We start from the raw sequence: 13,781 nt of genomic DNA, 5'->3' as shown, positions 1-13,781 counted from the left end.
GTCCGCCCAAAAAGATTTCATTTTAGTTTCTCTCATGCAAATCAATGCAAAGTCACAAAGACTACGATGTTCTTCGCCTTTTTAAAGTCTAATGCATTTGTTGCCTACTTATCTAAATTCCAACATCAAAGCAAAGGATCTCTCAAGAAATAAAGTCTTTCTAGGATAAATCTTTTTTTTTTGGGACTGAAGAAATACTTAGTATTAGGGCACATACAATAATATTTATTAGCTGTCTCTCTTGAACGTCACGTATGCAAATTTGCTGACATGGAGGAAAGAGAGTGAATAAGAGAGAAAAACGGTTGTTATGCATGGCAACGGTTTAGACTAATAAAAAAAGAAAAAAGATTAATAAAAAAATATTTTGTTGTATTAATGAAAAAATCATACCTGACTAGACTTTTGTACATACACTTATAAAATAAATTAGTATTGCTGACGTGGACGGGGTAAAAGCCAATACTAAACTTTACATTTGAACATGCCCTTAGCAAAACATATTGCAGTTATCTCAGCAATATAAATACCACCCATGGTCTCAAGTGATACCTAATTTGATCAATCTAACATTTATTCTAATCCATAAATAGGACAGGACAGTCTCAGTGGGAGTTTTATGGGCAATAAATAGAGTGCCATGTAGAGATGATGTTACAACGTATTAATGAAGAGAGATGAAATAAGTTTCATGGCGATGAAACCATGTATGCACAGTTACCTAGATAACTTATGTCCTGTACGTAATCTAGGAAACAATAATAGATGAAACTATGCATTGAGTGTATGCTTTATTCTAATTTTAAATATTTTTAGATAATATATCACTATAGGTGTCCATAAAATTTGCTGCGTTAGACATGGTTTAAATAGATCTGTCACGCACGAACCAAACACTGGCAAGTTGGATTCCGGCTAACCATGGTCTAAATAGATCTGTCACGCACGAACCAAACACTGGCAAGTTGGATTCCGGCAGCACAGTGTAGCAGTGTAGCCGCTGCTAAACCAACCCACATCAACCAAACGTCACCTACCAGCAGCCACAAGCCAAGTACTCTCTCGTGCAATCGTAGGCGTACTCCTCCTACTCCTACACAACGGAGCACGCAGGCACACACGACGACGACGACGAAAGGCTCCAAAGCAAGCCAGCTGCCAAAAAGACCAAAAAGACGAGAGCCAAGCCACCCCCCCCACAACACAACACAACACAACGGCATCCTCCGCTCCCCTCCGCTCTGCGCTCTGCCCGCCCGTAGGCCGGCGCCGCCCCCGTCGGGAAAAGCGAGCGAAGCGGCCGCGGCGGCTCAACCCGAACCCTAGCGTCCCTCTCCTCTCCTCTCCCGCCCGCGCGGCCTGCCGCCCCCTTTCGTCCCGTCCCGCGCGCCGCACGTCAGATCGGCGGGCGGCGCCGTACGCGGCCGGATCCAATGCGGCGGCTGCTGGTGGTGGTGGTGGTGGTGTAGTGCGGGGGGCGGCGGGGCTGATCTGAGGCTGCGGCGTCGTCGTCGTCGAGGAGGAGGAGGAGGAGGAGGAGGAGGAGTGGAAGGGGATGTCGTCCGCGCCGGCGGCGGGCGGGGCGTTCGACCGGTACCAGCGGGCGGGCGCGCCGGCGGCGGCCGGCGGAAACACGGTGCGTGGGTTGCCTTATCTAGCTTCCTTGCGTGTGCGGGATGGGATGGGATGGGCTGGGCGGGCGGCGGCGGCGGCGGCTTGGGATTTGGTGTGGGTTTTGGTATCTGATGCTTACGGGCATCTCAGTTTCGTGTCCCCGCGGTTCTAGAATTTGGACTTCATAGGGTTTCAGCAGCGGCCGCAAGTTTCTGCTCTAGGCTGGCGTTGCTTGCTTGCTTGCAGGGAGATGCTGCCTCGCTGCTATTAATAGGATGGTTTGGACTTCTTTTATTCGGGGACTCTCTCAGTAGCTTGGACTGATGGGGATGCTGGCGGCCTACAGGCAATGCAGCTTAGGTTCATCATCGGAAAATGCAGCGGTAGGGCATTAAACTACGTTTGTGGAGGTTTTGATGATTGCCAAATGCAGATGGGGGGCATTGTGGAACCCTGTCTGGTTTTGACTTGGTTAGCGGCGGTTACAGCTCAATAGTGTGTAAGATATTGTGTGGGTTTGATGAGGTGGTGACACATGAAATGCTAGTTGAATTGGGGTAGAGTGAAGAAAGAATTTGAAAGCGGGAAATTTGTGGCACGGTAACCGTGATCGACAAGTGGGAGGGGAAATGATAAGAGCAGGGTGTAATGGTGGAGAGGTAAGCAAGGATGGAAGATCATCAACTCTTAGTGTGAGGATGGAAGAGACTTCAGGAAGCACACACATGCAGATGCATCTATTATGTCATGAAACTAAATGTGGGGAATTCTACATTGTTTGGTGTCTATTAGGCCACAAGCAGTAGCCATAGAACATGCGTATTCCTTCAATGTGCTAAGAGACTTCTGTATGGCCTCCCAATGCATTACTAAATAGTAAATAAATATGCATGAATAGCCTGACCAGATGATCTGATGAATCGAACAGCTTCAGTTCCAAGTCCTAACTCTAGATTGTATCTTCTGCACTCATATTGTCTATATTTAGAAGATCAAATCCTAATGTTACCATGGCATTACAATCAACATAAATCTTGCTATCATGCCATCACAGATGCAGTTATTAGTAACAAAGACCTAATTGTATTCACTTATATGAGGTACATTACAGTGATTTAATCCAGAACATTAATTTGGGAATTCTCGGAACTGTTTTTACTCACCACGCTTAGCATAAATCCATATTCTTTTAGTGATTAATCATGTGATTATGCATCGGATATACTATTCCTTTCCATTTCATCTACCATGAATTCTGAATGTTAGTCTATATATGTATTACATACTTAATTTGAACCTAAGAATTGCAATCTCTTAGTATATATAGTATTATTGTCCGTTCACATTTCTGATGTCAACTAGTGTGCTAACCAGGTTTTCAAGAGTGGGCCTCTCTTCATTTCATCAAAAGGTACATTCTTGCTCCCTCTCCTTCTCTTGCCTCTCTCACATATGATAGGTTTGTTTCAGCCAGTTTATGTGATGTAAACATGCAAAGTCAGTCCAATTACCATCTCTACTATCTGTTTGAAGTCTTCAAAGCATTGAGGCGATGCTTGCATATTTTTGGTGATGATCGACAAAACTTCCATCATATAGAGGATGCCATAATACTTTATTTGTGATACTAATTATTTCCTTAATGCTTATTAGTTGATTGGACTATATAAGCCAAAGGGAGAGAGGAACATGTATTCTGTAATTTCCAATATAGGCTAAATCTTGCTAACAATCACATGCACGATGGAGCTATACAAATTCAGAAATTATTCTAGAAAAAAACCTCCTCTCAAAGTAAATTAGATACGCTTGTATCATGCCTTGTCACCAACTTACGTGGAAAGATAAATCTGCTGCCACGGCAAGGGCTTCGAAAGCCAAATCAAATGATAGTTTAGATTACCTTATACACAGAATTTCACTTAAGAGTACCGAATCATGATTTTCCTGAGCAAATTGATTGCTAGGAATTGGATTCAGTTAATCTACCAATCACCCTTTCATATATGAATTAAATCATGTATTGTGGGGCTTGGTCTTTGGGCTCACTCTCACATATCTATTTATGTATGTTTCTTTACAACTTTCTAATATGACATACATGTCAAAAAGACTTTCTAGTATGACATGTTATTTTTTGATAGTAAATAAAGCTCCTTTTATATATAATTTGCAGGACTTGGGTGGAAATCATGGAAAAAGCGGTGGTTCATCCTCACACGAACATCATTGGTTTTCTTCAAGAGTGATCCAGTTAGTATTGTGGGGCTTGCTTGAGAAGTGCAATAATTAGCCAGATATACCTTTACATAGTTTATTGCTCAGAGACCCATAATTTAGTTGTTATAATGATGAACTACAACATATGAACTTTTTCCTGCAAAAGCGCGACCGCAACAGAATATGATTATTTGGTGTTAAGTGCCATCACTCTTTATTGTTGAAACTGCCTACATGTTTCTGCTTGGTGATCAGTAGGTTAAGACACATCCTACTCGGAGAAAAAACAATGTGCATTGCCACCTTGCTGTGCAGTGTGGACAGATAATTTCGTAGTTAATAATATATGGTTTCAGTTTTTGATCCATTTTTTGCATGTGTGCCAAAACTTTGAAATGCATGAGTTTTCAACATCTAGTGCCGATAACAAATCAATTCCACAACATGCTTTGGTTACATAAACTCTCTTGTGTTAATTTTTGAATAATTCCGTACAATCATTGTATCAAAAAGCTAACCATCAAGAAACAGAAACATTTGATTATTATCTGTATCAAACAACTTGTTTTCTCCCGATTGATGTGCATTTCCTGTTGCTGTTTTTGATAGGGAGTTGAGTTGAACTATTTAATGGTCATTTCCTCTCTCTATCCCTCCCTCCTCTTTATTTGTGCAGTTATGTCTTGTTTAATAACAGCCATTTTCTTACTTGATAAATGTTTCGTTGACATTGTAGAGTACCTTGCCCCAGAGAGGTGGTGAAGTGAATGTTACTCTGGGAGGAATTGACTTGAATAATTCTGGGAGGTATTTACCTCATTCTTGAGATTTTCTTTTCTTTTTAGGATGTACAATAATAATGCTGTATTAAAAGCACATATCATTTGCAGTGTGGTAGTCAGAGAAGACAAAAAGTTATTGACTGTACTTTTCCCAGATGGTCGTGATGGCCGTGCATTCACCCTCAAGGTAAGATGATTTCTCCTTTCCTACTTAATAATTAGATTGTCTTAGCACAGATGAGAGATTGAATGATTAAACATATGTTCATGCTCTTTAGTCATTTGTATTTTCTGAATGTTGTAAATTTGCTCAATACAGGCAGAAACTTCTGAAGATTTATTTGAGTGGAAAACAGCATTAGAAGAGGCTCTTGCACAGGCTCCTAATGCAGCTCTTGTGATGGGACATAATGGGATCTTTCGTAATGAAACGACTGACACATATGATGGAACTATTCCAAATTGTTGGTCTATTTATGCTATTTCATTTTTTCTCCTAAACATTGAAATCCTGTTTGTTTTTAATCACACCTTTCTAATTGTTTGCAGGGAGAGAGAAGAGGCCAATCAAGTCGTTAGTTGTTGGCAGGCCAATTCTGCTTGCACTTGAGGATATTGACGGAAGCCCTTCTTTTCTAGAAAAAGCTCTGCGCTTTCTTGAGAAATATGGTGGGTGCACTAATAATTAATAATTTTACTAGTACCATCTTTAGAACCTGGACTGCTAATTTAACATCTGTACAATATTCGTGTACAATAGTTACATTAATCTTTCTTGCAGGGATAAAGGTGGAAGGAATCCTACGACAGGCTGCAGATGTAGAGGAGGTTGACAGGAGATTGCAGGAATATGAGCAAGGTTGAACCATTTCTTAATTTATTCTGTGACTAGTATGGTTAATTTGATGGTATTGGTAGAGCTTTTTTTGTGTTCTTATTATTGATCAACTTGCATATGGTCCTGTTTATATCCCCTACCAGGAAGGACGGAGTTTGCACCAGATGAAGATTCTCATATTGTTGGTGATTGTGTAAAGGTACTTCTGTCACCGCACCATTATTTCGTGCTGGGTGCTTGAATAATCCCTTCTATCACTAATTGTATTCAAAACACCTCTGCAGCATGTTCTCCGAGAGCTACCATCCTCTCCAGTTCCTGCTTCTTGCTGTACAGCATTATTGGAAGCTTTTCGTAAGTTTTCTATTCAGTTTAAACTATAAATCTAGTACATTCTGTCACTGTTGACAAATACATAAGATGCTGGGAAACACAGCTAGGTTCCTGTTGTGTATCCATCCATATATAATTACACGCTTATACTTTGATTCCATCTGACTCCATTTTGGGAAGTCTGTAGATAATTGTGGAAATGGGGAGAATTATCTTTTGAATTCTGTAGTTATTTTGCTCCAAGATTCTGTAGGTTTCTATCTGGTGCCTCACATTCCTATATGGTTCTAGTATGCTCCTCTATTCCTGTGTATTCGTTGCCCCTGAATTTTAGTTGATCTAGCCAAGCTCTTGCATTCTTTCTCATTTCCTTAGCTGCCTTTTGGTTTGACTAATAGTCTCTATGCTGCTTTGCTTGCCTAGGGCTGGAGACTAAGGATGCTCGGGTAAATGCTATGCGCTCAGCTATAGCTGAGACATTTCCAGAGCCTAATAGGCGTTTGCTACAGAGGTTAGTTTAACGGTTTCCTCATATCATTTTCCCCTCTTTTTTGTATATTGGATGCCATCTAAATGTTCTGGGAAGTTTCATTGCTCTCCCTGGGTTTCTCTTGGTCTAACAGCTTATGCTAGATGCTTTATATTGTTTATCGGTTAAAAACCTTATAAGTGCATTCATGTTTCACCCTTGCAATACAAGTAACGGAAATCTTGAATCACTAGTGAAGTAGTTGGAATCCACCTTTGATTTATGCTTCAAAATTCGTGCAATTTTCAAAGGGTGAGGCGTAAGAGCACCTCTCACATTTCACTTTTTGAACCCCGTACTGAATAAAACATATACTAACTTGGTTAGTAACTTAGTATAATCTAATCTTGGTTGAACCTATAAGTTTGAATTAGCAATACCCCAGTAATCTTTGTCTATATGTCTAGTTTGCTCAATTAGAGTAAAGCTAATAATCATGTATCAGAAATTCATTTTCCTCATCAAGACTTGCTTTGCAGAATTTTGAAAATGATGTATACTGTCGCTTCTCATACTTCTGAGAACCGAATGACAGCATCAGCAGTTGCTGCCTGCATGGCTCCTCTGTTATTGCGTCCACTTCTTGCTGGTGAATGTGAGATGGATGAGGTATTTGACATGGATGGCGATGATTCTGCACAGCTTCTTGCTGCTGCAAATGCTGCTAATAGTGCTCAAGGCATTGTCACAACTCTCTTAGAGGAATACGAGAGTATATTTGATGTAAGATTCTCAACTCCTTGTGTGGCTTCACCTTTTACTGTGAACAATCTGTCTTTTGATATTATCATTGTCCATCAAAAAAGCTAACACAGTTCACATCAATAGTAGCACAGACTCTTATTTGAATCTGTGTGCTGGAAGCTATGCCTTTATCTTTTCTGTGTAGAGCAGATTTTGAAATGTGAACTAGAAAGATAGACAAGCCTAATCTATTGATGATTCATATTTATAATTTTTACAGGGTGAACACAATCTTAGATGCTCACTGTCGCCAGAGTCTCAAATTGAAGATAGTGGTAGTGAGGCATCAACGGATGATGTAAATTTGGATGTCAAGGGTAATGGATTTCATGATGCTGAAAATGACGTAGATCAGGAAATGGAGGATGACAATGGCGCAGAACGAATACTTAGTGGAAAACTGAGTGAGAGCAGTGGATATGCTGGCAGTGACCTGTATGACTACAAGGTTTTGAACTTTTGATACGATTCGTACTTTTTAAATATCTAATCTGGTTGTTACTGCTGTTATTTATTACTGAATAAGTACACATATGCCTTTTTGGTTTTAAGAATTAAGATAAAAGCTGATGGGGGCATTAAAAGTAGTTTCTGTTGAGTAGTTGTACATCTGTGAGTAACTTGCCTTTTTTGGACATCAGTACATTTCAGCTGCAAACTGTGACTCATTATGACCACTGTCAATACATATCAATACAGATACAAAAGAATTGGGTGAAATCTTTGTGGTTAGGTCTGAACATAAATGGTTTTTCAAAACCAATTGACTGAGCCAATGAGTTTGCATGCATGCAAGCTTGGAGCTCAGCAGTTTCAGCCATGTGATCACCCCAGTATTATTTAATCATGCTGGCCTGGGTTATCCCTGTAAATTTCAATTCCATGTATTGTATGGATCAGAGCATGCGGTATGGATCCATTATGGTTATAGAATTAACATGTGTCATTGATGGTAATTGAACCCTGAAGGCTGTCATCTTCTGTTATAAGCTTCATCTTATATATGGGCAGTTTAGTATATATAACCTAACTGTCTTGAAGTTTTGGTGGTTGGGTTTCTAGGTTATGAGCATCTCATTTGTGTGATTCTTTTTCTACTGTCAATACTCTGTTGGGAGGCTATTCTTAATTTTATTTCTGTATACCTTTTAATGTCCCAATCTTAAACTTTCTTTCTTATCTTTACCTGATTGAACAGGTTGTTCATGCTGATGATTCAGATGCTGAACGCTCTGAAGATACTAAGTTAGTTGAAGCAAATATTGATTTAAGCAAAGGTCCAAAAAGTCATCCAACGGAAAATGGTTCAGCATATATGGAAACATTGCTGAGTGAAAAGAATCCTTCTAACCCAATATCTAGCCATGAGGCTCCATTATCTATGGGAGAAATACTTTCTTCCTTGGATCCTGGAATATCTTTGCCTAATCACAGCAGTGAATATTCTGTAGAAAGCAGACAGCTAGCCAAAGTCAATGAATCTCACCCGCATGTGAAACGCAGTAACTTTTGGGGGAGGAATACTGTAAGCAAAACCTAGCTATGTTTATTTCTTTTCTGCCTTTTTTTGGAGCTACTGATTTACTGAGTATGAATAGTGGATTGTTGTTCCACCTTCTTACTCTATTGAACTATGGTTCAGCTTGCTCCACATTGTTCCTGAAGTTGTTTTTTTTAATTATAAGATACCCTTTTCTTTTCTGAGTTCTATATGCATGACTTATGCAGGCAAGAAAGAGCCAACATTCAGAATCAGTTGACTCATCTGGTGAAGAAGAGTAAGCCCTTTTCCACTAAAGCACCAGGAAGTATTTTTTGTTTACAGTGCTGTTTCATTGAGTTTAACTGTTAATAGCTGTCACCCTGAGCAGTCATATTGCATTAGGTCATTCTATATAGACTATGGAAATGTTTACTAATGCCTGCGAGAGTAAATTATGTTTCTGCTGCCAATGCATTGAGAGGGAGGGTCTAGTGAATTTATTTTCATTTCTTGCCTAGTTGCCTGTTGAAAAGGGTGATAATGCCCCTAACAACTCAATTAATATTCCCAACTAATAAGCTGTCAATGAATTAATTCATGACTTCTTGTTAGAATAGGAATTTCCCTATCCAGATGGAGAAAACGGTGGATTAACCTAGGGCCTAACATTGTTATGAATGATGGCTGAAACAGAAGTCGTTGTAGTTGGCAAAATGGAATACGCTTGGAACACCCAAACCTTCCTAATAGATATGATCTATCTTGTCAACAACTCGGTAGCTAACCAAGCCTAAACTCCTCTAGCCAAGAACACTTCCTGGCTGCTGACAATTGCTGCCGTATGCTGCTGTTTGTTTGTTGAATGTGCATACCAGAGATCAATTGATTGTAATTATGCTATGCAAATGAAACCTCCAGGCTTTCTATTCAAAGGCTCGAAATCGCAAAGAATGATCTGCAGAACAGAATTGCCAAAGAGGTACGTGAAGAAAATGCACATAAGAGTATTCTATTGTCTGCTTGAAATCTAATAGAGTGGCTTGCAGGCTAGGGGTAATGCAATTCTACAGGCAAGTTTGGAAAGAAGGAAACAAGCACTGCATGAACGCCGTTTGGCCCTGGAACAGGATGTATGCTGCATTTCCTTGTCTCATCTATTTTGCTTGGTCATCAAGTGCATATGTGTTTACTGTAGTATATATAGGGGAAAGATACCCTAATTTTTTCCCCTCAGGCAGGTTCCGAGTCTTAGAATTCTTTCTACTCCAACCTCCCACTGGTTTACTGGAAAGTGGCTAGTTTTCTTGGCATCGTCCAGCTAGCTTTCTTTTCATCTAACTGTTATCTATATGTTTCTTTAAGCTCGTGTGTTCTATTTACACATATTGAATCATCACTGTGTCAACATTCCTTGAAAACAGCATTCCTCCCTGTGCACTAGTTACATAGAGTACAAAACACAGAGATCCCTGTTCTTGCCAGGATTTCCAGCAATGCAGAATGAAATTTTGTAAGGGACTTGGATTCCTCCTGAGTCCTGACATATGAACTGCTGGCTCGTAGGTTGTTCATACTTCATACTTGTCACTGAATCAGATCAGGGTTCTGAATTTTATTATTTGTGGAATTATTGGTCAGCAGTGAAATATGGTAACGATCTGGTTACTGGGTTTTACTGGATCTGATTACTGTCGGAAAAATTCTAAATTATAACTATAAATTTAATATGTATCATTCTTGCCTGTGAGCTTCTGCTAACCAGTCTCAGGTCCTGGACTAGTTACCGCCTTTTTCTGTTTTGAACCTTAACTGGCTAGACAGGCTTGATTAATTTATTGATGGAACTGGAAGCTTGCAATGGAAATGCTGTAAAATTGAGGGACTAAAATGAAACAATGCTTGCACAAAAGTTACTTTTACTCATAGCCTGTGGAAATAGTAAATGCCACTTCTACTCATAGTTTCCCTTACATTTGGTTTTGGCTGAACATCGGTGATATATTCGGTGGTGACTGCGACTTCCAGACAGTAATTTCCACCACTGTGAATATTGATAGGTGTCCAGGTTGCAAGAGCAACTACAGGCAGAGAGAGATCTTAGAGCTGCATTGGAGGTTGGGTTGAGCATGTCTTCCAGTCAGTTTTCAAGTTCACGTGCTATGGACACAAAGGTACCTCTAGTGACTGCTCTGCTTTCTGGAGTTACTTTATGGAATCTCATTACCCCTCCTTGTTTTTCTTAAGACGAGAGCAGAGCTTGAGGAGATTGCACTTGCTGAAGCTGATGTTGCAAGGTTGAAGCAAAAGGTTGCAGAGCTGCACCTCCAACTCAACCAACAGCGCCAACACCAGTATGGCCCAACAGTAGATGGAAACGATCGTTACCACCGTATTCCTGGCCATTTTTCGCAGCAGTAAGAAATCGACTCTGTTCTTTTTTCTTTTTTATTACCATTATTTGTCCTGATGAATGTTACTAGCTCAGTGGTTTGACACCTTGATTTTATATAGTTGTGTGTATTGTTCTTTTTCATCTAAGTGGGCCCATTTCTGTAAAGAGTGTATGCAGGCATGCAGCCACAAAATTATGATGCAACTGGTGCTTGCTTGAAATCTGATTGTTGACCATTGTTTACTGGAAAATAATCTGTGCAGCAGTAATTGATAGCTCAATGCATTGAGACATATTGGATACACTTAGCTTACTTATTTACCTTATTTTGACTATTTTATTGGTACCAGGAACTTTGTTCAGCCAGGATTTGACATGAACCTTGCCTTTTGCAACCAAGAGAAGCAGAGGAATGAGGTTTGTTAAGAACATTTTACTCTGCAACCTGTGATCTTAATGACAACAGTGAGATGTGTTGAATTTCAGTTCCAACTTGGCCCTGTCCACACCAACATAACAAGAGTGCTCTGTTATACTGTTCTATTAGCTTTAGCTAATTTTTAGTTTAGAAATAAATGTTACTGCTATTGATCATGTCCTGTAGACAATAAATAATTGCTCTGTTTTGACTTGGATTGTGGTACCTAAACAGTTGCTATTTTTCATGATAATATTGTTAAGATTTTCCATCAGGACTGAAGGAAAACGCTCACTTTAATCCAATATTGTTACTGTATCCCCGACTAAGTTGGATCATTTTGGCATGACAGGAGAGCTCGCTGGACACATCACAATGGAGAAATATCAAGCAGCATGTGCTACCTTATGGTTCTTCAAGACCACTCACCCGCAAGCTCTCTATGGATGCATCTTCAAGTGATTCAAGAGGAGTGGAGGCATCGACGAGCATGCCAACAGAGAACACTGCTATGGCTATCAATGCCCCAAAGTTTACTGAGGTTAGGGAAAAAATCACAGTTACTCGATTTAGCACTACAAATATCCTCCAAAAGGAGGATTGATCATATTTTATTGTATGGGCAGGGTGTTGAATACGGGAGGCAGCCAATGGTGGCGTCCTCCACTTTGGTAGAACTGACAACTAGGCTAGACTTCTTCAAAGAGCGGAGGTCACAACTGATGGAGCAACTCCATAGTCTCGATTTAGGACATGGATCTGCTTCTCAGGGTTTTTCATTCAACAAGCCACCCTCCCCTTGGGACAGTCCAAGGTAGGATGCTCATTCAGTTCCATGATTGTATATTCTTGGTAGATAATCTGTCCCGTCCATGTTAATCATTTGTAGAAATTGCTGTTGAGAATGTAAATTTATTTTTGTTCTCCAATATGGTTTTTATCGTATCGCTTTGCACGAGCTAGCAACTTGAGTGTGATGTTATAGTCTCTTATATGTAATGTGTCAAGGGGGTGCCATTGAAACAATTTTTCAAGCGTTATCACAGTATATATATCTGTATTTTTTGTGTGGCAGTTCAAATGAATAGAGTGACTTGTTTAATGGTCGTTTGGTTTATTATAATTTATACCTAGTGCGAAAAGGTGAACAGGCTTAAATGGGAGCCCGTTGTTGGTTCGTAAATAATTTGTATTTCAATCTGAGTTTTATCCTCTCAAGTAATTTTCAGTTTCTGTAACATTATTCTCTGTTGTCTGTTCTGTTGTATGAACCAAAGTCGTGGGTTCCAGATGTTTATAATGGGTTCGCACATACGCGGCAACCCCAACCCCACCTAGCGGCCCAAGACAAGATGGGCCTCACGTGGGCCTAAACAATAAAACAAGTGGCTGCGATCCCGCTCTGGACCAAAAATACAGCAGGCCTAAAATGGGCCTCAATCCAGTCGTCCTGAACATGAACTGGTGGGCCTCAATCCAGTGGGGCCTGACATAGGCCTCAAATCCTATCAGGACCAAAAACTCGATGCACAGAATGTAGGCCGCAAATTTCATTCCGGACCAAAAGATAGTGGGCCTCATCGTAGGCCGCAATCCCGTTCTGGACCAAAAACACAGCAGGCCCCGCGCAACCCGGAATTCCTCGCCGAGTCGCTTGCCATGCCATGCCGGCTCTCGTCTCGTCTCAGCGGCGACGAGGACTGGAGGAGCAACGCCGGCGGTGGTCGCCGGTGGAGCGGTGGAAATTGCTTGGTGGTGGTTGGGACGGGATTCGCATCGTCTGACATCGTGAAGCAACGTTAGAGTAGCACGGTGACGCACAACACAAAAATGATAGGGTATTGAAGCAGATCTCCTGTATACTACTGTACCAAGTTACCGTAGCAAAAGATAATAATAGATCAGTCCGTACGATCTAATTCTAATTGTTACGACTGAAACACTATACCTATGTAACTATTGATTAGGCAAAGTAGTTAAGTAAGTGGTACTGTAGTCGTTGATCAATTAGGTCATACGTAAGTTAGATGTTTGAGTCGTGCGCATAGTAATTTCATTATCTATCGATTTATAGCGTAGCAAATCATTGTAGCCGAGAGACCCAGAGCCTTACATCTTCAAACAGACGGCTAAAATTCTTCTAATATCACGGTACTATTTTATCTACCATTACATAGCAGAGGATCCGATTCCAGTTAGGACGACATCCACGACGGACGCGGATCACTGACTGGTTCGCCGAGATTGATACTCCAGCAAAAGAGGATGTCAAACATGTGGAACATTTCTGGTGACACCAGTTCAGTTTTTGTCTTTTCTTTTAAAGAACTTAATTAGGGAGTCCAGCAGGAATTCTATAGATTTTTAATCTTACTTTTTACAAGATGCAAGGAGTGAAGCATGTGGGTCAGAGTGAAGCATGTACTGT

The 13,781-nt window shown here is 40.5% G+C and overlaps 1 protein-coding gene across 1 annotated transcript; it reads left to right on the top strand.

Annotated features, from left to right (window-relative positions):
* The first annotated feature begins 1,409 nt into the window (after positions 1 to 1,409).
* Positions 1,410 to 12,470, top strand: LOC102703855 (rho GTPase-activating protein 7-like). The gene is made up of 22 exons (XM_040522058.1): positions 1,410 to 1,636; positions 2,989 to 3,025; positions 3,791 to 3,867; positions 4,571 to 4,641; positions 4,725 to 4,803; positions 4,936 to 5,080; positions 5,166 to 5,285; positions 5,398 to 5,475; positions 5,598 to 5,653; positions 5,739 to 5,808; positions 6,211 to 6,298; positions 6,796 to 7,039; positions 7,281 to 7,508; positions 8,259 to 8,585; positions 8,789 to 8,838; positions 9,462 to 9,522; positions 9,590 to 9,673; positions 10,601 to 10,714; positions 10,788 to 10,957; positions 11,286 to 11,352; positions 11,706 to 11,894; positions 11,980 to 12,470. The coding sequence occupies exons 1-22, from the start codon at positions 1,556 to 1,558 to the stop codon at positions 12,169 to 12,171; spliced, it is 2,628 nt and encodes an 875-aa protein (XP_040377992.1). The 5' UTR covers positions 1,410 to 1,555; the 3' UTR covers positions 12,172 to 12,470.
* Positions 12,471 to 13,781: the final 1,311 nt, after the last annotated feature.

Source organism: Oryza brachyantha, chromosome 3 (assembly GCF_000231095.2).
Source record: "Oryza brachyantha chromosome 3, ObraRS2, whole genome shotgun sequence".
Lineage (NCBI taxonomy): Eukaryota > Viridiplantae > Streptophyta > Magnoliopsida > Poales > Poaceae > Oryza > Oryza brachyantha.
This window is presented reverse-complemented; position numbering and strand designations above follow the sequence as displayed.